Consider the following 27,059-nt stretch of genomic DNA (forward strand, 5'->3'; position numbering starts at 1 on the left):
GAGACAAATATCAAAGAACCAGTCCCTCCAGTAGGAGGAAGACTGAAGTTTTTTCTTAAAGAATGGGAAAAGATTACGGCCAGTTCTTGGGTCCTGGACATCATTAGGCACGGGCTAAAAATAGAATTCCATCATGTCCCCCATAACTCTGTTATTATATCATCTCTCAACTCGCCAGTCCAACAACAGGCCCTTGAAGTTGAGATTCTAAGCTTATTGGACAAAAAAGTATTGGTGTGTGTACCAAAAGAACAGGAAAGGAGAGGATTTTATTCTCTTTTCCTGGTCCCCAAGCCAGATGGCTCATTCAGAACAATCATCAACCTAAGAAAGCTAAAAACATTTGTCAAAAATCATAGATTTAAGATTGAGTCTATTAGATCTACAATTAAGCTTCTGTTCCCCAATTGTATGATGGCTGGCTTAGATTTAAAAGATGCTTGTCATCTTCCCATCCACTACAGATATCAGAAATACCTTAGAGTGGCGGTTTCCCTCGATGGCATCATACACAATTTACAATTCACAGCCATGCAATTCGGCCTTTCCATCGCACCACGAGTCTTTACGAAGGTGATGCTGGAAGTGACAAACGACAAAAGGACCCCTTGATAATACCTTATCTGGATGACTTTTTTAATAATAGGGAACTCTGCTCGACATTGTAGTAGATGAGTTACTGACACAATCTCATCCCTACAGGCTCTAGGCTGGATCATAAACTTCAAGAAGTCCAGGGTCGAGCCACAGTCCGTCCAGTCCTTCTTAGGTCTCCAGCTAGACTCCACAAAGCAAAAATGTCTGCTACCGCAGGTAAAAATCTGATCAAAACCAAGGTCAGACTAGCAATGGACAAACCATGCATGTCCATAAGGGGAGCAATGTCCCTCTTAGGGTCCCTTACCTCCTGTATCCTAGCGGTCCAGTGGGCCCAGTTCCATTCCCGGGAACTGCAACACCAAATTCTCCTAGAGGAAGCTTGTGGCCGAGGGAATTTAGCAAAGAAAATTACCTTATCTCTAACAGTCCTAACTTCCCTGGCGTGGTGGTTAGATGACAATAACCTATCGGGAGGAGTACCATGGGTAATAACACCTTCCCGTATTGTTACTACCGATGCCAGCCCTACAGGATTGGGGGGCTCATATGGGAGGAACCTGCTGCCAAAGCCGGTGGGGTTTAAGCGAGAGACAGGATTCTTCGAACCTAAAAGAGCTGAATGAGGTTAGTCATGTGCTATATCGCTTCTTTCCGCAGCTACAAGGAGAACACGTGAGAATCCTTTCAGACACCACAGTGGTAGCATATCTGAACAAGCAGGGCGAAACTCAATCGGACAGCCTAATGTCTTCCGCAAGAAAAATCTTATCCTTAGCCGAAAAACAATTTTTGTCTTTCTCGGCTCTCCATATCAGAGGAAGAGACCATTCAGAAGTAGACTTCCTAAGTCGCCACACGTTACGGTAAGGAGAGTGGTGCCGGAGTCGGCAAATATTCAAACAGATCATGTCACTGTGGGGCCTTCCTCAGATAGATCTCTTCGCCACAAGAGAAAACAGACAAGTGCGAAGGTTTGCCTCCCTGAATGTGGCAGACTGCCCGGAAATTCTGGATGCTCTCCAAGCCCCGTGGCAGTTCAAACTGGCATATACCTTTCCCCCAATAATACTACTGCCGCAGGTCATCAGGAAGATCTGGGAAGAAAAGGCAAGAGTCATCTTAATAGCGCCATTTTGGCCCAGGAGACCGTGGTTCTCATGCCTACAAGCTATGTCAGTGACCGACCCTTGGGTGCTTCCCTCAACCCCCAAGCTACTGTCTCAGGGGTCATTCTTTCATCGACAAGTGGATAATCTCTACTTGACGGCTTGAAACTTGAGAGCGAAATATTGAGAGCAAGGGGGTTCACGGAAGGGTTAGTTAATCCTCTCCTACAAAGTCGAAAATTGACTACTACAAAAATTTGCGCCAGGGTATGGAGGAAATTCTTAGAGTTCCACACAGCTCCCGATAACACCCATTCTAGAATTTCTACAAAAAGGGAAAGATCTAGGGCTATCTGTCAACACATTAAAAGTTCAAGTGTCTGCTCTAGGGGCCCTCTATAGTTATAACGTGGCAGGCAACAGATGGATATCCAGATTCATCTCCGCCTGTGAACGGATCGAACCAGTACATAAAACTAGAGTGCCTCCCTGGGACTTAAATCTGGTACTTGATGCCCTAACAGGTTCCCCCTTTGAACCATTAGATGCTTAGGGGATACTGAGTCTGTCTCTTAAGACGGTACTCTTAGTGGCACTAACTTCAGCCAGGAGAGTCAGCGACATACAGGCACTATCGATAGCCTCCATTCCTATTAACATTCCAGGATCAGTTAATATTAAAACCAGACCCCTCATATCTGCCAAAAGTAGCTGGGAAATTTCAGAGGTCGAAAGAAATCCACCTCCCTTCATTCTTTAGTAACCCTTATACTCCAGAGGAAGAAAAATTCCATACACTAGACGTGAGAAGAGGAGTATTGCAATACATTGAGAGGTCTAGCAGTTGGAGGAAGAGTAGGGCTCTATTTATATCCTTCCAGGGCCAAAAGAAGGGCTATGGAGTCACAAGGGGTACCCTATCTCGGTGGATCAGGGACGTGATCTATCTGGCATACACTGCGAGAAATGAAGATCCTCCGAAGGGTATCAGGGCAGATTCCGCCAGAGCTATGGCATCCTCATGGACAGAGAGGGAAGACGTCACAATCGAGTCTATATGTAAGGCCTCAACTTGGTCGGCGCCTTCTACCTACAATAACCACTATAGTCTTGATTTATCATCTTCATCTGACCTAGCCTTCGGTAAAGTGGTCCTCAGCACGGTGGTCCCTCGCAGGTGAAGGTCTCTGAAAGTCTCTCCGGTGTGTGCTGTCGTGGAGAAGGGTAAAAAGCCAGATTACTTACCGGTGATGCTCTTTTAATGAGTCCACGACAGCACCCACTCACTACCCTCTCTAGAAGTTAACATAGCATGTATACACCTTCTTACACATGAAATTGATAAATTAAAAGTATCGAACTATATGATTGCCTAATAATTGGCGGTCCTCCTGGTACTCTGAAATCCAACTGAGGAGGAGAGACTGACCGCCCTCTTTTATCTCTGTAGGTTTCCTGTTGCTATGGGCGGATCCCTCTCTGGTGGGTGCTGTCGTGGACTCCTTAAAAGAGCATTACCGGTAAGTAATCCGGCTTATTTTCACCTCTCTTTTTAGGGGGACTAGGATCCTGCACCCAGGGGTAAATCCAACCGAATAACCGGAAATGTGCTTTATGTGCCAAAAAGCTATCCTCATATACCAAGTCCCTATGTCGAGGCTGTATTGAATAAGTACTTAAGGAGGAACAGCCATCCCTAAAGGAAGACATCAAGGGCATTGTACTCCAGGAAATTCAGGCCTCTTTGGCATCCTTTTCTCAATACCTGCCCCTAGTGCTCCTGCAACAGCAAAGAAGAGGAAGCTACAGCAGGAGGAGGATTCGGACTCCCAGGATTCATTCCAGGAAGAGGGAGAATTGAGCTTGGATTCAGATTCAGGGGAAAATAGATACTACTTCTGCGCAGTAAATATAGAGGAACTCATAGAACAGCCGTGAGAAGAACCATGGAGGTAGAGGAGGAAAAGCCAACGCGATCCGTACAGGAAGAAATGTTTGGAGGCTTATGTTCCAAAAAGAAGCTTTACTTCCCCAAACATAAAAATATGAGGGAAATAGTACTTGAGGAATGGGAGACTCCTGAGAAGAGGCGGAGTACTCCATCAGAACTAAAAGATTCCTGGTGGATGACGAGTTGGCAGGGTGCTGGTCCGAGATACCCAAAGTAGACGTCCAGGTTGCTTGGGTAACAAAGAAGACTACCTTGCCCTTTGAGGATTTCTCGCAGTTGAAGGACCGTTTAGAGTGTAAAATGGAAGGTCTCCTCAGGAAATCCTGGGAAAAGTCAGCAGCTCTATTGAGCACAAATGCGGTCTCCACATCGGTCACAAGATCAATGTCCCGCTAGTTAACTCAGCTAGTGGACCACTTAGCACAAGGCACTCCCCGAGAGGAGATCCTGGCTTCTCTTCTTTTGCTCCAGAATGCTACGGCTTTCCTGGCAGACGCCTCTGCAGAGTCCCTCAGAGTAACCGCTAGGGCTACGTCCCTATTTAACTCTGTGAGAAGAGCCCTGTGGCTGAAGTTGTGGATGGGGGATGTTGCGTCAAAAATGAAATTATGGGGGGCGGGGTCTGCGCACTGAAGATGGAGGGAGTGTGATTCCAGAGCTCCAGTGACTCCAGACTTACATCGGCTCATATGGCATTCAGCGGCTTCCTCGACCGCCATGCAGTGCACCGCTGGCTTCCTAACACCCCCCGGGCACATGATGACCCGTGGTAGAACACAGAGTAAGGCTTCTCCTCCGCGCATGCCTGACTTCTTTCTGAGGACTCAGACTGCACATGCAGCAGGGAAAATGGCAGCAGCTTCCCCTCCCACAGGATCATCTCGTTCCTCCCACGGCTCAGAGGTGAGACCTCAGCAGATACACATCACAGTAACTCTGCACCTATGACTAGGGGGGACATGAGGGATTTCCTGGCATCTATACGCACTTCTTTAAGGGAGGACATGCAGGACATGTTAAAGGAGATAAGAGAAGTTAACTCTTTAGGAGCACGTACAGACCACTTAGAAAACAAGGTGTCTGAGTATGTTTCTGTTATCAACGCTCTTGTGGATGAGAACCAAGCCATGAAAGGTAGATTGGCAGGGGCATTTGATAAAATACACGATCTGGAGGACATATCTAGAAGAAATAATCTTAGTATAAGAGGCATCCCAGAGACTATTGGAGATAAAGATCTGGCCCCCTTCCAGTAAAACTATATGCAAGCTGTCCTGCCATCGCTCTCCCCAAGGGACCTGTTAGTTGACAGGGTCCACAGGATGCCCAAACCCAGGCACTTGGATTCTTCTCTCCCCAGGGACACTCTTGCAAGGATACACCTGTATACTACTAAAGAGACCTTTCTGAGTCAAATAAGAAATCCTCCTGAGCTTCCTTCTGAGTTTCAGGCACTGCAAGTTTTCCCAGATCTGTCGGCTGCTACTCTGTCTAAGAGGCGGGAATATGCCCACGTCTGCAGAGCCTTGAGGGAGGTCTCCGTGAAATATCGGTGGGGTTTCAATCCTGAGAGGCTCTTCATCACTCATGACGGAAGTACAGTTGTCTGTTCCTCTCTTAAGCAAGCGGAGGAGAAGCTCACGAGGTGGAAGATCCTTTTTTCACCGAAACAAGCTGACACGGGTCGGAAGGTGGCTTCGGAGTGGTCTATGGCTTGACTGTACTGCATGGTATGAGTCTGGATAACTGGACTCTCCTGCTACGCTTCCTAGTGGGCCTTGGTTCGTGAGCTTTTCACTTCCACCCCCCTCGTAGATCCTTGATCTGCAGATCGTCCAAACTGTTCTGAATGTTTATACGAGTGGCTCTCGTATATTTGACTATGTTTTGGTTTCTTATCTTTTTCTTTTTTACTTTTCCTTTCTTTTTTTGTCTGTTCTCTTTTTTATTTTCTTTTTGGCATCCTTTCCGGTCAATACTCTGGCCCGTCTGTAAGTATATCTGCTCCCATTTTTTCTTCCAGGTTTTTTCCTCCCAAATACCCATGTATCTATGTGCTACAATGGACTCTCAGTGTATTTGTAGACGTGTTGGTTCTAACATGCTATATGTGACTATATTAAGTGTGCAGTTCCATTCTGCCGGCAGCACTGTGAACTTCTCGTATCAGTATTATGAGTATACAAATCTTATCCTTGAATGTTAGGGGCCTAAATTCCCCTGAAAAACGCTCTATGATGTGGAGGGAGGTGGGGAGGTCACGGGCGGATGTTGTCTGCCTTCAAGAAACACATCTATTGGAAGCCGATAATTTCAGGCTTCGACACCCTCACTTCCCCCACATGTTTTTTGCTAATGGTCAGACCAAAAAGGCTGGTGTGTGCATTATGGTGAAATGTACTATAGCATTTCAATTGTTATCACAATATGCTGACTCCGTAGGTAGATGCTTGACAGTCACTTGCCTGCTAAATGGAGAGGTGCACACTTTGACAAATGTATATGCTCCCAATGAAGGCCAACACAAATTTTTGATAACTACCTTTAATGATATCTCTTTAAAAGCGAAGGGTAGCAATATCATATGTGGTGATTTAAATCTCCCCATGAATGCAGACCTTGACTGCTCTTCAGGAAGGAAGAGAACTAGGAGGGGTTTGAACTTCCTATCCCATGAATTTCACCTGCATGATTTTTGGAGATACTCACACGCATCGGAAAGAGATTATACTTTTTATTCTCCTAGGCACTCCACATACTCCCGTATCGACTATTTCTTAATAGATAGTGCGACCCTAAGCAGGTGTCTAAATGCCACTATTGGCCTAATCGCCTGGTCTGACCACGCTCCTGTCTCTCTGACCCTTGCTCTTGCCCACCAGGCTGACCCTGCGTTCAGGTGGCGTCCTCATGACTCATTGCTGCTGAGGGTGGAGGTGGTTGATAGGGTTTCCTCGGAGCTGGAGGGCTACTTTCAAATAAACGATAATGGGGAGGTCTCTGATAAGACCCTTTGGTCTGCTCACAAAGTGGTGGTTAGGGGGGTTCTCCTACAACAAGCTTCATATTTAAAGAAGAAAAGAGAAGCCAGTAGAGAGGCTCTGCTCTCCCGTTAACATTATTTAGATGCTATTAATAAGGCTGCACATACGCCCTTCGTCTCTGAGGAGATCTCCCAAATTAGATTTAAATTAAGGTAAAATTTCCTATACAAATATGCATACAATATGAGGAAACTTAAACTAACTTATATGCTAACGGGGATAGGGCGGGAGCAAGGCTTCTAGTTCGCAGAGTTCGTAAACGGGAGGTCATGTCACGAATTGACCACATATTGGATGAGCAAGGAACCCACGGGACATAGTGCAAGCCTTTGCTCAATATTACACTGCCCTCTATAATTTAAAAGATGATGCCTCCACCCCTCAACCTGACCAAACATCTATTGATGCATACTTAGATTCTGTTAATTTGCCATGTATTACCACTGACCAATTAAATTATTTAAACGCCCCCTTCGCGGCTGCAGAAATTCAGCAGGCGATTAAACAGACTAAACTTCATAAAGCCCCAGGCCCGGATGGCTTAACGAATGATTATTATAGGACCTTTTCTCAGCAGTTAACACCATATCTACAGCGTCTGTTCACACACTGGAGAGACGCTGGTACTGTGATGACCCCTAATTTAGATGCCACTATTTCCACTATACCAAAACCGGGGAAATCACTCACACATCCCGGAGATTTCAGACCCATTGCTTTGTTAAATTCACATGTCAAACTGTTTACTAAAATCATAACATCTAGACTGAAACTAATTATACCGACTATAGTGTCACCAGATCAGGTGGGCTTTGTTGCAGGACGGGAGACGAAGGATGGCGTACGACGTATGTTGAATTTGATTAAAATATCTGAGCTGTCTGGCCAACCCTGTGCATTCCTGTCACTTGATGCTGAAAAAGTTTTTGATAGGGTGTACTGGGGATATTTAAGAGCAGTCCTGAAGAGATTTGGACTGTCGGGCCCTATATTATCCGCAATCTGTGCCATGTACTCGACCCCCTGCGCCAGGGTTTTGACGTCTGGCTTCTTGTCCGGCCCGTTCCAGATCACGAACGGTACGAGACAGGGGTGCCTGCTCTCGCCTGTTATTTTTGCGCTGTGCATGGAGCCGCTTGCCGAGCGCATTAGAATGTCGGCGGGCATTTCTGGGATTAGGGTTGGACAGGTGGAGTACAAAGTCGGTCTATACGCCGATGATGTCATTCTATCCTGTGTAAATTTAGAATCTTCGTTTTCTGCGATTATTTGTGAACTTGGGGAATTTAGCAAGGTCTCATACTATAAACTGAACCCCACAAAATCCCTGTTGTTTCCGGTGGCGGTTCCTTGTGCGGCAAAGACAAGACTGGAGGCCATTTTTCCGTTTAAGTGGATGAGAGAGGGTATTCCTTATTTGGGCATTACACTGACGGGTTCTGAGCAGATTGTGGATAGGAACTTTACTAATTTGGTTTTTTTCAATTCACAACTAAATAACACAGTTAACGGTTATTTTCTGCTGCCTGATTCTGGCCCGAGAGGTATCTCATTATTATATAGAGCCCTGAATGACCCGCCGGATAATACAAAACTGCCTTATATGATCAGGTGGGAGCGCGATCTGGGTTTTCTCTCCGAACCTGTTGACTGGGAGGAAGGATTGTGTGAAGTTGTACGGGTTTCTTCATGTGTGAACCATTTGGAGCAATTGAAAAAGACGCACCTGAGATGGTACCAGTTCCCGGTCCGAATGGCACATTTTGGAGCTGGTGGGTCTGGTGAATGCTGGAGAGGGTGTGGGATGAGGGGTACTCTTGAGCATACATGGTGGTCCTGTCCGTTGCTCCAGCCTTGGTGGAGGGGTGTTGATTTATTGATCTCACAAGTCTTTGGTATCCAGATGACTCTGACCCCAAGCCAGGCCATTTTACACATTGGCCTGAACGAAATTCCTCATATTCTTAGAGGTACACTGTCACATATTTTGATAGCTGCTAGAGTGTTGACAGCGGCTAGATGGAAAGATCCCACCCCCCTAGAGGTTGCAGGACTAATTGATAGAATTAACACTCACTGCCAGCTTGAACTAGCACTAGCTCACTCGATGACCGCCATAATAAAAAGACAGAACATTTGGCACCGCTGGATTGTCTATGTAGTAGACACTCCACGGTTGCCCCTCTCCAGCCTGCTTAGCCGTATATAATTAAGATGCCGGATATTAGATATTGGATATTTTCTTTCCTTTTTGGAATATATTACTGTACTGCAGAACACTGAGACTTATTATGTGTACTTGCTGTTACACACAGTTCTATCGATGCCACTAATGCCTGTTCCTCCCCTCACCCCTTCCCCTCCCCCCCTTCCTTTCCTGTTTTTCATTTGTCGGTCCCCACTTTCTGCTCCTAAGGGTATGTGCACACTTTGCGGTTTCTGCTACGTTTCCGCAGCGTTTTGGCTCTGCAGAAACGCAGCAGATTCTGCTGCGTTGTACAATGCCTTTATTTCCTATGGAAATAAAAAAAAACTGTGCACATGCTGCGTTTTTTTCCGTGCGGTTTTGCTGAGGTTTTCAAAACGCAGCATGTCAATTGTTTGGTGCAGAAACGCTGCAGTTTTACACCTCATCCATTATGAGGTGTAAAACCGCAGGGCAAAACCGCAGATAAACTGCAGATAAACCGCAGGTCTTTGTCCTGCGGATTTACCTGCGGTTTTCTCTACAAAATCCGCAGAGACAAAAAACTATGTGTGCACATACCCTTATTTTCTCCTCTCATTCCCCTAGTTTCATATATATGGTGGTTGTAACTATGGTTGTCATTGTTTTGACTTGTTATCTTGTTCAACCTCAATAAAAATAATTGAGTCAAAAAAAAATGAAATTATGCTCTATTCCCTTTAAGGGCAAATATATGTTTGGTCCTGCGTTAAATGAATTGTTAGACGAGGTCTCAGACAAAAAGAAGTCCTTGCCAGAGCCTAAGGCCGGAGTCACACTGGCGAGGAATACGGGAGCGTGAGAGGCGCAAAAAGCACGCATTAGACACGGACAAATGATTCTCTATGGGGTCACTCGCACCAGGCGCATATTTCTCCTCCGTATCCTACGCTCCGTGCCACTCGCAGCATGCTGCGATTGTCAGCGTACTACGCCCGTAGTACGCCAATGCAAGTCTATGGGTGCGCAAAAAATACGGATTAAACACGGAACACACGTGTGACCTGCGAGCAATACACAGGTCTTTTGGCTGGTGAACAGGAAATGGGCCAATCCATCATCAGGAAACCTAGACATGCAAATGAGCTCAAAAACCGCTCCAGACATCCAGGAAGTCAGCCTCCACGGAGTACAGCAGCAGCATGGCGTCCACATATATTAATGTAGAGATGCTCATTGTGCTGGTGCAGGAGCGTCCAGAAATATGGGACCCACGCGACGCAAACTATGCGAACCGCACAAGAAAGGAGGCGTCATGGAGGTGCATCTGTCGTCAGATGTACCATGACTTTGGTGACAGACCACGTGATGAGCAGCATACAATTCGTAAGTGCAACCATAAAAATATAATTAACCTTAGCGCGCGCTATAAAATAAATCTACAATCAGCACCCCCCCTTCCTGTGCATGTACTTTTATTAGCCTCATGAGGCCGTTACATTAGGATGTGACACGTGGCTTCATACAGCCATACTTAGGGGTTAGGCCATGAGCTCCTCATCCTCCTAGCCAATAAAATTAGTTTCAGTGGAGCTAATGAGACCCTGGGTATCGGCCCAATTACATATGCCACCATGGGTAGAACGCACTCCCCAGAAGGCCCCATGCCTAGACTACTGTTTGAAAATGTGACCTCTCAAATATGTGATTTTGACAATCTTTCCTGTCACATTGCAGTGGAAGATGTGATGAAACGGTGGAGAAGCATCCGGGACCAGTACCGCCGGGAACGCCAGCAGCTGTCCAGGAGTGGGGATGCTGGCCATGTAAAGCGCAAATATATATACTATGACCGGCTGAACTTCCTCGCCCCAATTCTGGCTCTGAGACCGTAAGTACATACCTCACACCACATGACACAAAAACATTACACAAATACTTTACAGGGACAAAAATATTGATGTATTTTTGCCTCTGTTCTATTTCATAACAGAACTCAATCCAACCTTACGGATCGAGGAACGGCCTCAGAGGCAGAGCCCATTATAGATCCTGTAGGGGATGAGGTGGCTGGCCCATCTTCTCCCCCTACAAGAAGGATGGCTGAAGAGGAGGCATCACCAGAACACACAATGGCTGCCCTACACAACACACTACCAGGACGGTCTGCTGCAACCTCACCCATCCTGGAAGAGCCGGGCAACTTGAGCAGCAGCCCAACTGCCCAGATCAGGCCCTCCCCACAGGCTGCTCTAGCATCACGGCGAATAAGAAGAAGGCGCCAGGTCACCATTCAAGAGAGCAGGACCAATGTGTACACAGGGGTGCTGAATTACTTGTCCAGAGTCACTACAGATGATGGTGAGGAGGCCTATGCACATAGCCTCACCCTTTATCTCCGTGCCCTTACCCGTGAGGTCAGGCTCCGTATTAGGGGATGTATTCAGATCCTGCTTGATGCAAGCACCCCCCCCAATACCCCATATGAGGTGTTTGAATTTCTGGAGAGGTGGCAGCTCTCACCAAGAAATTTAATGCGCATGAGACCATCCACACAGATGCTTGCTCAAGCAGGGTCTGAACAGCCCCTAATACGTGGGCCAACACCTCAACCCCTTCCTCCCCCTACCCATCCTTCTATTCCTCAGCCCCAAATGTCTTCCTCAAGCCAACCCCACCAATATGGCCACTTGTACCCACCCAGTGTTGGAGGCTGGTCCCAACCTGGTTGGGGACGATCTGGCTATCTTGGTGGGTATGAGCCACGGGCCTACCAGAGCCAACAAGAAGCCCCTCACCATCATCATTACTCTGGCCAGTATCACCAACAGGCCCAGGAGGCTGGACAACTACAGCATCATGGGCAACAGTATGGCCCCACACAGGGCGATGTTGCCCACAATGTCCAGCAGCACCCACAGGCTGGTCCTCCACGTTCCCCTTCCCCTACATATGAGGATTTATGATTCAAAAGTTTGGAGATGTCCAGTGACATGTAACTGGTGCTTCTAATCTAGACAAAAAAACAGGTGTTCTCCTTCACCAACATTTAGAACATAATTTAACTCTCACATTTTTAAACAATGTTATCCAAACATGAAACAATCCATCATGACAGGCAACGCTACCTCACGCCTTTCACACAGATATTACATGTGTATAGAAGAGAATATTTAAATGCGCTATACTGTTACATGAAAGGATGAAAATACACTAGTCACTTGCTAACGCGTAGGAAAGGCGTGCTTGCCTTTTAGTTAAGTAGTCAACTTTGTTGTTAGCAATCTCTAGTAAAACAATTTGAGGCGACCAGCATTCAGAATATCACGCTCTCTCTATTTCTTAACAAGTGAGTTTTGTATTTTCATCCTTTCCAGTATAGCATGCTTAAATATTGTCTGTTATACAGACAGGTAATATCTGTGTGAAAGATGTGAGGTAGCCTTGCCTGTCATGGTGGAATCTTTCTATGATTGGATAACATTATGAGGAAATGTGAGTGTTTTCTTATTGACTTTATTTAGGTGATGGAGCTCACCCTTTGTTGCCTAATCAAGGTTAATGTAGGCATGCAGCAATGTTGTTATTGCATAATGTTTGTTGCAGTTTTTTTCTGTAATGTTAATGATACACCAAGTTAAAGAAGGCACAAAGGGTCATTTTGGCCATTGCCAAATTTGTGTTATGGCAAAATTATGTTTGCCTTTAAGCAAAAAAAAAAAAGGCAAAACTAAAAATTTGTCTACTCTAGTTAACGTCTCTGTGTGATTTTTCACAATCCCTCACAACATACTAACAGACACCAACCAATGCAATGAAACAGTCATAGAATCATAAAGGCTTGAGTAATATATATTTAGACACTTTTAAAGAAACAAATTATAACATAGACACAGCATTCTCTTGCCAAGAAGTTGCCCCCTCAGGTGAGATAAAGTAATTCGTGAATATATCACGCACTTTGAGGCCAGAGAGCGGTCTACGTTGAGGGATGATAGGTGGTTTCACCCTGCGCACATTGTCCGGCCTACGCACAACACCATCAGAGGAGGAACAATCATGTATCCTGGTGAAGTTATGCAGAATAACACAGGCTTTGACAACTTCATTCACATTTTGCTCACTCAACTGAATGGCAGACTGGAGTACCCGCCATTTGGCACAAAGAATCCCAAAGGAACACTCCACCAGTCGCCTAGCACGTGATAGGCGCAAGTTAAAAATTTGCCTGTGGTCAAGGTTGCGCCGGGGATATGGCCTCATGACATTGCGTGATAACTGAAAGGCCTCATCTGCCACAAGGACATAAGGGACTGATTGTTCGGGGGAGCCTGGTAGCTGGCGTGGTAGTGGTAGATCCAACTGGTTGGTGCGTAGCCGCCGACCCATTATGGAAGTATTGAAGACTCTAGAGTCTCCCGTCCTTCCATAGGCCCCAATGTCAACAATTATAAACTTGTATTGAGGGTCTACCAGAGCCAACAATACAACAGAAAACTATTGTTTATAATTGAAGAATTGGGAGCCTGAGTTCGGCGGCTTACGCACCCTGATATGTTTGCCATCCAGGGCCCCAATACAATTTGGAAACTGGCAGTCCTCCTCAAAGTCCCTTGAAATCCTTAACCAGACTTCCATCCTGGGCTCGGGTAGGACCACCTGATGGAGTCTTGTCCAGATTTGTGCACATGTAGACCTCACTATGCCTGAAATGGTTGACTTTCCAATGAGAAACTCATGGTGGAGGGTGGCATAAGACAGGCCAGTGGACAGGAAGCTGTAGAACAACAGAAATAGTACAGTTTAGAATGGCTAAAGTAAAAAAAAAATCAGTTACATGCCGACCAAACTTGTTAGGAAATGAGAGAGAACAACACACACATATTTGGTGGCACAATGACTAAGTGATATGCAGGACATATTCGATGTAACATTCTGCTGTGTCAGGTGAAACATATTTTGAGTAAGATGAGGGTATTAAACTTTGTCCAAGAAGGCCAAAAAAACATAAATTAACACACACATTATGAACATAGAGAATGTGGTTGTGTAGTACATACCGTATTGTGAGTAGAAGTCGCTCCTCTGCAGATATGGCTTTGTGCATCATAGTGTCCTGAAAGGTGATCCCAGGGCGCACTGTCTCCAAGAGGCGATCAAATGTGGAAATGCTCATTCGACAGTACTGGTAAAATTTCTCCGAATGCTCCCGCAGAGACGAATAGAGGCGGTGAAAATGACCTCTTGTGAGTCGTTGCCTCAAAAGTGGATGTACCCACATGCGTCTCCTACTCCGCGGATCCACTATCACAGGATATGGTTGGCCAAAGCGCCGTGACAAAAGCCAGGTAAAGAGAACCTGCTCAGTTGTATTGAATGTCAGACCCTCTGCCATGCTGCACAAAGAACACCAACACACCTCGTGAAAGCAAGGTGACAAATGTACAGAATGTAGGCAGCCACCTGTTTCTGAGTGTCTAAATAGGGTGAAGGCTAATGATTTAAATTGTTTGCAGGCCTCAAAACCGTTAAATGTCCATTTTGCAAGGCTGCGAGAAAATCTCGCCATACGGATTGCATACGGATACACACGCGCAAAATACGCGACCTCACCTTGCTTACGGATGACCTACGGACCACTATTTAGTGGTGATTCATCCGTATTACGCATGTAAAATACGGAGCGTATTTTGCGCAGGTTAGTGTGACTCCAGCCAAAGGCTACAGTGACTCGTATCAAAGGCTACAGTGGCTAACTGGATAAAGAAAGCAATTACTCAGGCCTATGAGACTCAGGGTCTCACGCCCCCAGAGAAGCTCACAGCTCACTCCACCAGAGCAGTAGCGACTTCATGGGCGGAAAAAGCCGATTCCTCCGTTGAGCAGATATGCAGAGCCGCCACCTGGTCTTCTGTCCATACCTTTATTAAACATTATAGACTTGATTTATCAGCCATGAAAGACTTAAAATTTGGGAGAAAAATTCTCCAAGCGGTAGTCCCTTCTGAAACTACGTAGTCTTAGGTATTCCTCCTGGGTGCTGTCGTGGGAGGTTATTAGAGAAAAAGGAATTAAACCTACGGGTAATTCGGTTTCTAATAACTGACCACGACAGCACGGTTACTTCCCTCCCCGTAATTACATTTGTTTTGAATAAATATTGTTAAGCATTCAGACTTTTATGGTCCTTTATAATAACACTGAGGAGTGAGGGTAGGAGGAGCTATTTGACCTCTGGTATTTCCTGTCCCTATTAGGATAAAAGGGCAACCTCCTGGGTGCTGTCGTTGTCGGTTATTAAAAACCGAATTACCTTTAAGTCTAATTCCTTTTTATGTTTTGGCGTTTTTTACACAATAAAAACTTTTATAGAAAAAATAATAATTTTTACATCACTTTATTGAGAGCTATAACTTTTTTATTTTTCCGCTGATGTAGCTGTATGGCGGCTTGTTTTTTGCATTACAAGATGGCGCTTTCAGTGATACCATATTTATTACCATTCTTTATCGCACTTTTTTTTATTATACCGCTTGGAAAAAGTATAATTTGCTACTTTCGTGTTTTGGTTTTTTTTTACGACGTTCACTGAAGGGGTTAACTAGCACTACACTTTTAGAGATGGGATTTTCACGGACACGGCGATACTAAACGTGTACTTTTTTATTTTTGTTTTATGTAAAAATGTGTATCTTTAAGGGGATTTTTTTTTTTTTTACATTTTTTTTACCTTGCCCCTTTATGGAACTTTCACTTTTTTACTTTGATTTGCAGGCCTAATACATTGCAGTGCTCTAGCATTGCAATGTATTATGCCTATGGTGAATGCTTCTGAGACCATGCAGTTTTTGGCATTTTACACAATGAAAACTATTTTATAGAAAATATATTTTTGCATCGCTTTATTCTGAGAGTTAGAACTTTTTTATTTTTCTGGTGATGGAGCTACATGGCAGTTTGGTTTTTGCAGGACAAGATGACTTTTTCAGTGGTACCAGTTTTATTTACATCCGTCTTTTTGATCGCCTTTTATTGCACTTTTAGTGTACTTTTATTTATTTTTTTATTTCCATAAATGTATTTATTTGAAAAATATTTTTCTTTATTTAGGGATTTAAAAAAAATATATATTTTTTTTACTTTATGTTGTCCCAGTATAGGACATTACTATATTACATCAAATCGCTGATCTGACATTCTGACAGGCAGGGACGGCGGTATGCCAGCACCTCTCAGCAGTTATAAGTTACTGTGTAAACCTAGCACTCAACTTTAGGATATTCAGAAGAATATTTATTGTAGTACGTAAAAAAGCTTTTCGGTCAAATTTTGACCTTCAGTTATGGGGTGATCCGTCCCACTGCCTGTTGTAGTATTCTTTTAGAGGCCAGTAGATGAGGCAACATATGCACGTATGCTGTTTACTGGGGATATCCGTCCCACAGCCTTGTGAGCCAGTAGATGGGGCAGGACGTGCCTCCAGACACAGTATCCACTGCATGTCTCACAGTGGATACTGTGTCTGGAGGCACGTCCTGCCCCATCTACTGGCTGACACAAGGCTGTGGGACGGTTCCCCCCAGTAAACAGCATACGTGCATATGTTGCCTCATCTACTGGCCTCTATAAGCATACTACAACAGGCAGTGGGATGGATCACCCCATAACTGAAGGTCAAAATTTTACCGAGACTTTTTTTACGTACTACAATAAATTTTCTTCTGAATATCCTAAAGTTGAGTCCTAGGTTTATAACTTATAACTACTTGGTTTGGGAACCTAACCTTTAGCACCATTACTTAAGTTGTGCTCACGGTGTTTTTCCCTTCTAAGCACCTCTCAGCAGGCGCTCACAGGCCACCTTCCCTGTAGGACCTGGAAGGATCCCGCGGCCATCTTTGGGCCTCCATGTAGACCATCAGGACAACACGATCGCATCGCTTTGTCCTGACGGAAGCACGCAGGGATGGGGCTCCCCTGTCACTACTGACAGCGGCATCAGAAGGGTTAAATGCCTGCGATCAGTGCTGGCACTAATTGTGAGCGTTCCTGCTGGGTGTCAGGTGTCAAATAAAGCTGACTCCTGCACCCGATCGCTGCTGCGCTCAGCTTGAGGCCGCGCGATCGGTGCGCCGTACTAGTACAGCGCGTGTCGGGAAGGGGTTAAGTGGTCATACACGGTTCTGCGCTTGTAACACTGTAAAGATGGGTGCTGTTCATGACATACCGAGGGGGGCGGAGCAGTCTGAGCATGTGCGCCGCATGGCTCTGTTCCACTGTGCGAGGTAACTTGGTGCTTGGCTCACTTACTTTGATTAGTGATGTGTAGGACAGCCCTAGTCACCACCACGTACCGAGGGGGCTGGCGTGGTGGGCAAATGGTCTCCCGTATTTAGAACGCTGCAAGCATTATTGCAGTTAGAGCGTGTGCGCTGTGCGAGGTGACTTGGTGATTGGCTCGCGTGTATCCTTCCTACTTGTGCATGCTTGTACCTGATCACTTGAGTTTTCTTTATACTCCCCTACACCTTTATCAACCCCTCTATGTGCTGTTGCTCCAACTTCTATTTACTATTGTAATCTGTGGTCTCAGCACTGATCAGCATTTTCTCCATTTATGGGACATCTTTTTTTATTTTTTGGCAGCTTTTTTTTTTCTGTATCCAAAATCTGATCTCTTGGCATTAGAAAAGCTTCAGAAAAATGCCAGTTTTGCTAGCTTTTTTTGCTGCTTTTTTCAGGATCCCAAAGTAAAGCTTTACTTCCGCCATACAATCACGAACAATGTAAGATGTTAGGCCACTAATCATAAACCTTTTTGAAAAAAGGGCAATTTGATCAAATTATTAAGTGGAAAAAGTTTGTCTGAAAAAAATGGATATTTTGACCAAATAAGTTCATATGAGTTTGAAAAGATACAGGATTGCAAATATATAAACAGCGGGTGGAGTTGAATTGGTCAGGTATAGTTTAAGGCATGGACAGATCTTTAAGTAGCTCTGTCGCTGTTAACTTTCACACATTTGTAGAAATTCTGATGGTCTGGCATGGTTTACTTTTTACACATTGAAAATAGACCTTCATAGTTTTTGGAGGACCTTGTTTTTGTATCAGGGTATGTGCACATGGTGCAGATTTGCCTGTGAAATTTTCTGCGCAGATTCTGCATCTCTTGGCAAAAAAAAAATGTGAAAATCCGCGCATTGTTGATGCGTTTTTTATGTGGATTTTCATTGGTATTTGTAAGCTAAATAAAGATATATTATTTAACAAAAAAAGTTTAGATGTCATTTCCTTGTCCAACCTCTTGTTTTACATACTCCATTGAAGAATAATGTTTACACACACATATCTATAGATAGATCGATATCTATAGATAGATATAGTCACCTGCCCACAAATTGTAGGCTTAGCCTGGGAATGACATGAGTCTCCATAATTCATAATTATAGGCTGGTAGCCCAAGAGAGGCATATACAGTAGAGCAGGGATCCATCAGAGGGAGGTCACCTTGCTGTGGTTGATGGGCATACATGAATTGGCCAGTTTGTGCGCTAAGAACCTTTATTTTCACCTGTTACTGTAAGTTGAAAAAATTTGTTTTGAAAAAAATCTTTTTTGATAAGTATAATTTAAATTGAATTTTTTTTCTATGTTTTCACATGGCCTAGATTCATGCACAGTGCTGCTGTGCTCTTGTTTGTCTATATAATGCAGTTTGGCAGCTTGCACGTGTTCACATTAGGAGGTGCTGGTCAGGTTTTTCTAGATAGATCTATAGAGAGATAATGCTAAGCCCGATGTTTAGTCTCGCACCTCAGTACCCGGCACTCGAGATCGGAGCGTTCAGCTGCATAGAAATAAATGCAGCCGAACACTCTGGTCCCGAGTGTCGGCAGCATTGCCGGGTATTTAGGTGCGAGTTTCTCGCAAGTGTTCCCCTGGCCTTAAGCGTAATATCTGTTTAATTTAAAAAAAGGCATGGGCTCCCCTGCATTTTTTTTGCGACAGAGAGGGAAAGCCAGCTACTGGGGGCTGATGTTTATAGCCTAGGGAGGGGTTAATACCCATGGAACTTCCCAAGCTAGTAATATCAGCCCGCAACTGTCTGCTTAGCCTTTACCGGCTATTAAAATAGGCCCCCCCCCAATATTTGTGGGCATGATGTCACCTTTGTATTGTAAAGGGACATCAAGCCCATGGCTTAGTAATGGAAAGGCGTAAATAAGACACCTATCCATTACTAATCCTATAGTTAAGGGGTTAAATAAACACTCAGCCAGGATAAAGTATTTTAATTAAATAAAACACTAAACACAGTTTCCCATCTTTATTGTACTCGTAATTCATGCGATGCCCTTGATCACCTGTAAAAAAAAAAAAAAAAAATAATAAAAAATTAATTAAAATAAGATAAACCAATAGTTTACTCCCTGTTCTGACGTAATCCATGAAATAACAAGTCTCCCACGATGATTTCCCCCATAGAGCTGTCACATCAGGAGATGTGACCGCTCTACAGGGCCTCGAGGGTCACACTGACAGGAGATAATAGCTCCTGCAGTGTTATCACTGATGGTTCACTGGAGTTCATGCTCTCACTTTACGGCACTGCTACATGAGAATTTTCTCACACAGTGGTGCCGCAAGTGAGAGCATGAACTCCATTGGTCACTGACGGCAGAGTGATGCACTGCAGGAGGATACCTGCCACTATTGTATCACCGGAGGCCCCTGGAAAGTGGTCACATCTTCCGATGTGACATCTCTCCACTGGAGATTGTCGTGGGAGACTTATTACATGGATTACGTCGGTACAGGAAGTATGCTGTTGGTTTACTCCTTATTTTTTTTTACAGGTGATCGAGGGCATCGAGGATTAGCTGTATGGTGAGTATGTACTGTATATGTGTGAATGTGGTTTTTTTTGTCATTTTTTTTTTTTCTTTTAACACTTGAACACAGTAGCCGAATGATGGGACTACTACTGTCCTACCATCGGCTAGCTGTCAATGTAGCAGGCATAGCCGGATGGGACAAATGGTCCCTTCGGATGATGCCTGTCTACATACAGACGCACACATACAGCCCCGCAGGCACCCGCACACACACATACATTCTCCGCACACAGTCTATTCCCACACACCCTTCCTCCTCCCTATCTGCAGCGTTTCTCGCACGCAACTATGCAGCAAAACCGCAGATCTTTTAAAACCTGCGGTTCAGCTGCAGATTTGACTAACTCAATGGAAGTCAATGGGTGCAGAAATGCTGCAGATTCGCAAAAAGAATTGACATGCTGCGGAAAATAAAACGCTACAAATCCGCGCTGATTTTTCTGCAGCATGTTCTCACCAATTCTCAATTTCCCATTGAGTAACATTGGTTGTGCACTACTCTGTGGATCTGATGCAATTCTGCGCGTCCAAAAACGCTGCGGAAACGCATCAAAATCCGCAATGTGTGCACATAGCCTCAGAGTTAAATTAATATATTTTCTTGACACTAAAAGATAAACACATAAAATACAGAGATGCCAAGTTTAACAGGAAAAAAAGACCGAAAATGAAAAAAAAAAAAAAAAAAAAGCAACAAAACCAAACAGAAATGTGTCTGGGATTTAGTCTGTATGGCCCACATCATGCACCGCTGCATGTAGAAGAATCTCTGTGGTGAGAACCAATACTTAATTTGATGCACAAATATACCATCCAACATAAGAAATGTCTACACCTGTCTTGTATAGGAACAAACCATTGACTAAGATTAGAAAACAAAAAATACTGTGCTTTGTCGTCTGAGATGTCAATTTTTTTTTTTTTATCTTTTCTACAAGTTTTAAAAGGATTTGCCAATAAAGATTGTTGAATTTTAATTAATTGCCTGGTGTGTCGAGCTGGATCTACTTCCATTTCCTCATTGTTGTAAGTGTACTGACCCGAAGAGTAAAGCTGTCTTATCACTTTTACCACACGGTGAATGTTATAACCCCCCCCTCCCCCATTAAAAAACAACAGCTATTTCCGAGGTACTGTTTTGTTTACTCTGACTTCCAAAAATTGTAAACTTCAACACTTCCTGCGAAAAACAAGCCCTCACATGACTGTCTGCATAAAAATATAAACTCACAGCTTATGGCGATGCAATAACTTTTTTTTTACAAAAATAAGAGTGTCTTTTATTGTATGACAGCAGCCAAACAGAAGAAAACAATATAAATTTGGTATCGCTGTAATTGCACCGACCCGAAGAATAAAGTAGTCTAGTCACACCGCACGAGGAACGGCGTAAAAAATAAATAAAAAACAATTCTTCACCTGCTTTTAATTTGTTCATTCTTCCTCCTAAAGATTGCAGTAAGGTTCGGCTCACATTTATCTGCGTTTATGTAAATCTTTGAAATGCGTGTTTCCGTCCTCACTAATGAAGCAGACTTCATGTAGCTATACATGCAACTAAACCGCTATACCGGGGTCCAATAAGGGAGACTGTAGTTGAATCTGTATTTTATTGAACGTGGTGGTATATTGGCACGGTGAAACTACAAATAAAACATGCATATACTGAGTCAATACAGGGTACATCAGGGATACATATCGTACATTAGGAATCAACATCTGCACTACTAGCTGAGGAGGGGGAAACTAACTGAGCAGGCTGATCTGAGACAGGAATTGCAGTATATACAGGAAGCATGTTTAAGTATCAGCGATGCTGTGACAAGAGTGAGAAGAGAAATGAGATGTTTCCAGGATGCAGGCAGAAGGAAAATGGTGGACTGGAGGGAAAGTGGGGCTGAACTAACTATGCTCCTTTGCAAAGGGCTCCTAGAAGGCACTGCACCATAGTGCTTTGCAACGTTCGCGGAATCCATTGTGAACGGGGAAAGATGCAAAGTGAAAGTAAAAACTTCAATACACTGCGGTTATGACTCTGGTCACTAGATGGAGGCAGAAACAATGAAAACAATAGGATCTATAGAAAACTGAACATCCTATATATTCTCAGTAATCATTGCAAATATCAAATAGACAGTTAAAGGTTGTGAATTAAATGTCGGAGACAGAACAGCGTGAATCAGATCAAACCTCCAACGGAAGGTTTCTGGCGATCCGAGTTGATCGCCGTCTTCACCAGAGACATAGGGGTCACCTCTGGGTACGGGAGGTCTGGGGTCGAGGGTGGTTAGTACGGAGTCTGCTGAGGAACCCATGTAGGTGGGTGCGGCATTACATTCTGGTAAATTGTCCGGCGTAAAGGGGGGTGTATATTTCTTCTGTGGTAAAAAGGGCCACTTCGTGGGCACGTGTCCTTCCTCACCACTTAATAAAGAACCGCCGGAAAACTGGAGGCCTGGGCTGCCGTGAGGTTAGCAACCTGGGTGTACTTATAATCTCTGTGGGTAGGACACAGTTTTTTCTACCAGCCGTAGTATATGTGTGTGGAATTGAGGTGGACTTGTCTGCATTTCTGGACAGTGGGGCGGGGCTTAATTTAATTGATGCTAGGTTCATCCAGGTCCAAGGCCTCATCCCACATACTTTGTTCAGACCCATATCCATAATTGCCATCAACTCCATCCCCCTTAGACAGTGACACTTTACTCAAGTTGTCCGAAACTTGTGGTTTCTCGTGGGGACCAAATCAAAAGCAACACCCCTAGGGATAATATCCTGGAAAATCTTCTGATAATGCATGGAGCTGCTTCCTTTCTTGTTGATGCTTCTCCAGATTCGGTCAGGTTGCAAATTTATCTAATGAGGCCCGTAGAGCATTGTGGCTCAAAAGCTGGATAGGGGGAAGGCCAATCTAAAGCCAAATTATGCTCAGTCCCATGTAAAAGAAAATATCTTTTTGGCCAAGCACTGGGTGATGTTTTGGATAAGGCAGTGGATAAAAAGAAAGGGTTTCCCTGTGTGTGCATTCCACAGTATAAGTTCTTTTCATTAGATAAGGTATAGCGGGAACAAACCTGGGAGGTGACCAGGGAGTGTATATTTACTCCATTTTTCCCTCTCAGTGTACTATATCAGCAGAAGTGGTTAGCAGGGTACCTGAGGGCATACCGGTGTTTGTGGACAGTGGAGCGGGAGTCAATCTGGTGGACGCTCACTTTGTCCAGACCCATGGGCTGAGGTGTAGGGCTCTGGGTAAACCCCTAAGCGTCCAGGCCATTGACACTGTCCCACTGAGCCAGGGGAGGTTGACCCAACTCATAGAAAATATACATCTGCGTATAGGGACTCATCATGAAGAGTCCCTGTCATGCTATGTCTTGGGGGGTATGCCATCGCCTATCGTTTTAGGCCTCCCTTGGTTGGAAAGACACAATCCAGTAATTGGAGGTCTAGGGAAGTAGTCAGCTGGGATCAGTCGTGTGAAGGCTGTTGCCTGGGGTCTACTGTCTCTGCTGCCTTTCTACAACTGTCCCCTTCTTCTCCAGTGGGGGCAGCAGAGGAGTAGGGGCAAGTCTCAACCCTCACCATTAGCCAACCCTGAGAGTCGAGTTCAGTCTTGTGGCAAACGTGTGTGTGGCAATAAACGTTCAGGTCCAGACCTTTGTGTGAACGAGTATGTATGGGTGTCCACCAAAAATATCCATTGGGAGTGTGCTGCTGGGGTCAGGAGTTCTTGCGTGATCGGTCCGTATCGGGTGTCGACCATCCTCGGCCCTGAGACTTACCAGCTGGAGTTACCCCCAGTAATGCCCATACTCAACTCATTCCCCAGGTCAGTGCTCTGGAGATTTGTGGTGCCTCCGGAGCATACATTGTCACCTCCATCAGCCCACGGGTTAATGTCAGTTTTTCCCTCCGGTGGCCGCTGGTGTTACTACATGTTTAGTTAGTCTGCTGGTGGTGACCATTCCTACCTTCCTATATAAGGTCACCTGGTGCAGCAGCTTACTGTTGGTTATGACAGGTCCTTTTTGGATACCAACCGTGGTGAAGACTGGCGCTACCTGGTGCAGTGGTGGTTCAGCTGAAGACAGGAGCTTTCTGGTGCAGTGGTGATTCTGCTGAAAGCTGAGTTTAGGAGCCTTACTCTGCTGCACGGTGCATTGGCAGCAGAGAAAGCTAAGTGTTATGTATAACCCTGTCTGTCGTGTCTCCCCTTTGGTGTTTTATTAGTGCAGCGGTGGGACCAGTGTCTGCACTTACCAATTCCCTAGTGATGGATAGGTGCAGGGTAAGTGAGGGACAAGGTATCCTGCTCGGCGACGGTTTGAAAGAAGCCGTATAGGGACATCAAGTTAGTTCAGGACTCAGCCGCAGCAGAGTGCAGGAGGTGTCCCTTTCCCCGTTCCCTACCATATAGCAGGGCCCACCGTTGTAATTATTTTCCTGGTGTCCCCTTGTTTGTCCAGTTGTTTGATCATCGGGTGGCGCCATGCAGGGCCAGTCACATATCGTGACATAAAGCCTCTAAGGGTTCGGTCTGTCTTGGGTGTAACGGGGTCTTCCAAGCTGGGGTACCTCTTTCAGTACCACCCCGTGTTTTCGGAGGTCCGCTCTGCGTTGGCTGGAGCCTGAATGAATGACATCTGGCTGGAATTCCTTTGAGTGCATGGGTGCATATAAAAGATCACTGCTTCTCCATGTATTTCCAGTCTGACAACACTTTACTCCCAGGACACAGAATATATCACACAGATACAGAGGGCAGGCCAATAGACAAGCATCAGGCCAGATATGCATTGCAAATGCCGCAGGTGGCCGGAGCCTGTGGATGTTTACTGTGGGAATTACAAAGGTGGGGGGAGGGCGGACACTGCTGATACATTAGGGACATGCATCTCACATGGAACCTATTATATATACATATAACTGCACAACATATTCTGGGTGCTGAGTGGTTCTGTAACACGGCTCCCCTTTTCAGCGACGCAATCGGCATACACAGTCTGATCCTCAACTGATCGGTTTGGGGATGACCGAAGTTTATTGGGTTGGTACAAGTTCCGTTTGTCGACTTAGTCCATCGGCGTTACCGTTTTGTTTGCCAGGTCTGTAGTGGATGGTGAAGTTCAGAGGTTGTAGAATCATAGAATCGTAGAGTTGGAAGGGACCTCCTGGGCCATCTGGTCCAACCCCCTGCTCAAAGCAGGATTCGCTAAATCATCCCAGTCAGATGTCTGTCCAGCCTCTGTTTGAAGACTTCCATTGAAGGAGAACTCACCACTTCTCGTGGCAGCCTGTTCCACTCATTGATCACTCTAACTGTCAAAAAGTTTTTTCTAATATCTAATCTGTCTCCTCCCATTCAGTTTCATCCCATTGCTTCTAGTCTTTCCTTGTGCAAATGAGAATAAAGTTGATCCTTCTACAATGTGACAGCCCTTTAGATATTTGTAGACAGCTATTAAGTCTCCTCTCAGTCTTCTCTTTTGCAAACTAAACATTCCCAAATCCTGCAACCTTTCCTCATAAGACAGGGTTTGCAGACCGGTCACCATTCTGGTCGCTCTTTTCTGAACTTGCTCCAGTTTGTTGATGTCTTTTTTAAAATGTGGTGCCCAAAACTGGACACAATATTCCAGATGAGGTCTGACCAAAGAGGAGTAGAGGGAAATAATGACTTCACGTGATCTAGACTATATGCTTCTGTTAATACATCCTAGAATTGCATTTGCCTTTTTTGCTGCTGCATCACACTGTTGACTCATATTCAGTCTGTGATCTATTAGTATACCCAAGTCTTTTTCACATGTGCTGTCACTTAGCCCTATTCCTCCCATTCTATATATGCTTTTTCCATTTTTATTGCCCAGATGTAGTACTTTGCATTTCTCCCTGTTAAAAACCATTCTGTTAGTTGCTGCCCACTTCTCCAGTTTATTTAAATCTTTTTGAATCCTCTCTCTCTCTTCTCTAGTATTAGCTATCCCTCCTAGCTTTGTGTCATCAGCAAATTTAATCAGTTTACCCTCAATTCCTTCATCTAAATCGTTGATAAAGATGTTGAACAATACAGGGCCCAGGACAGAGCCCTGTGGTACCCCACTTGAGACATTCTTCCAACTGGATGTGCAGCCATTTACGACCACTCTTTGGGTCCGATCACTAAGCCAGTTATGAATCCACCTAACAGTTGCCTTGTCCATTCCATACTTAATCATTTTTTCAATAAGGATTGTATGAGAGACTTTGTCAAATGCTTTGCTGAAGTCAAGATATACTATATCTACAGCATTTCCTTGATCCAACCAATCAGTGATACCGTCATAGAAGGAAATTAAGTTAGTCTGACATGACTTATTAGTTACAAACCCATGCTGACTCTGTATAATCATTTCATTCTTATCCAGGTATTGACATACATGTTTAATAATTTGTTCAAAGATCTTTCCTGGTATAGAAGTCAGACTCACCGGCCTATAGTTACCTGGGTCCACCTTCTTCCCCTTTTTGAAGATAGGAACAACATTTGCTCTTCTCCAGTCTTCTGGCACTTCTCCTGTTCTCCAAGAATTTTCAAAGATTATAGAGAGGGGTTCAAAAATTTCTTCTGCTATCTCCTTCAGTACTCTGGGGTGTAATTCATCTGGACCTGGAGACTTGAATTCATTTAGGCTAGCTAAGTGTTTCCTCACTATCTTTCTGTTTATTGATATCCTGGATTCTTCTATTCCCTTAATAGGACAGTGAATAACAGTTGATGTTACATTTCCTTTCTGAGAGAAAACAGATGCAAAATAGGAATTTAAAAGTTCAGCCTTCTCAACATCCTGTCTTACCATTTCATCATTTTCATCCTGTAAAAATCCTATAGCATCTTTGACTTTTCTTTTACTTTTGACATATCCCCAAAATCCTTTATTATTGCTTTTGACATCTCTTGCAAGCCTCAATTCATTTTCAGCTTTAGATAATCTGATTTGTGCCCTGCAGGTTCTGCAGACAGCATTATATTCTTCTTTAGATATGCCTCCCTCTTTCCATTTTATAAACATTTTTTTCTTCCTTTTTAGCATGTGCTTAAGTTCTGTGTTCATCCATCCTGGTTTCCTTAACTGCTTCCTATTCTTCCCTCTTTTCGGAATTGTTAACAACTGTGCTTTGAGAATTTAATTTTTCAAGATTTCCCATCCTTCCTGGACATTTTTGTCTTTAAGGATATCCAGCCATTGGATCCCTCCAATTCTCTTTCTGAATCCCTTAAAATCTGCCTTTCTGAAATCTAACCTTGAC

General features: G+C 44.4%; 2 protein-coding genes across 7 annotated transcripts in view; both read left to right on the forward strand.

Moving 5' to 3' along the window:
• Positions 1–27,059, forward strand: part of TUBGCP2 (tubulin gamma complex component 2) — a 1,139,845-nt gene that overhangs the window by 12,079 nt on the left and 1,100,707 nt on the right. The window contains exon 2 of one of the 6 annotated variants that reach the window (XM_073573860.1): positions 3,157–3,226. The exons of 4 other annotated variants lie outside the window; for them this stretch is intronic. The gene's annotated coding sequence lies outside the window, so the exon portion shown is untranslated. Of the gene's footprint in view, positions 1–3,156; positions 3,227–19,727; positions 19,759–27,059 lie in introns of those variants that run through there. One more of the 6 variants, XM_073573861.1, reaches the window with a different exon arrangement.
• On the forward strand, positions 3,233–16,106 carry LOC141088016 (uncharacterized). Its single transcript, XM_073573864.1, has 2 exons — positions 3,233–10,759; positions 10,862–16,106. Exons 1-2 carry the CDS (start codon positions 10,503–10,505, stop codon positions 11,832–11,834), a joined length of 1,230 nt encoding a protein of 409 aa, XP_073429965.1. The 5' UTR covers positions 3,233–10,502; the 3' UTR covers positions 11,835–16,106.

Source organism: Dendrobates tinctorius, unplaced genomic scaffold, assembly GCF_039654945.1.
Source record: "Dendrobates tinctorius isolate UK_male_01 unplaced genomic scaffold, ASM3965494v1 ptg000037l, whole genome shotgun sequence".
In the NCBI taxonomy this organism is placed as follows: Eukaryota; Metazoa; Chordata; class Amphibia; order Anura; family Dendrobatidae; genus Dendrobates; species Dendrobates tinctorius.

Excerpts from the sequence above, each read along its gene's own strand:
- LOC141088016 (XM_073573864.1), top strand. The coding sequence starts at position 10,503 with ATGGGTAGAACGCACTCCCCAGAAGGCCCCATGCCTAGACTACTGTTT. Across the intron at positions 10,760-10,861 it reads CCAATTCTGGCTCTGAGACC|AACTCAATCCAACCTTACGG; the intron begins GTAAGTACATAC and ends ATTTCATAACAG.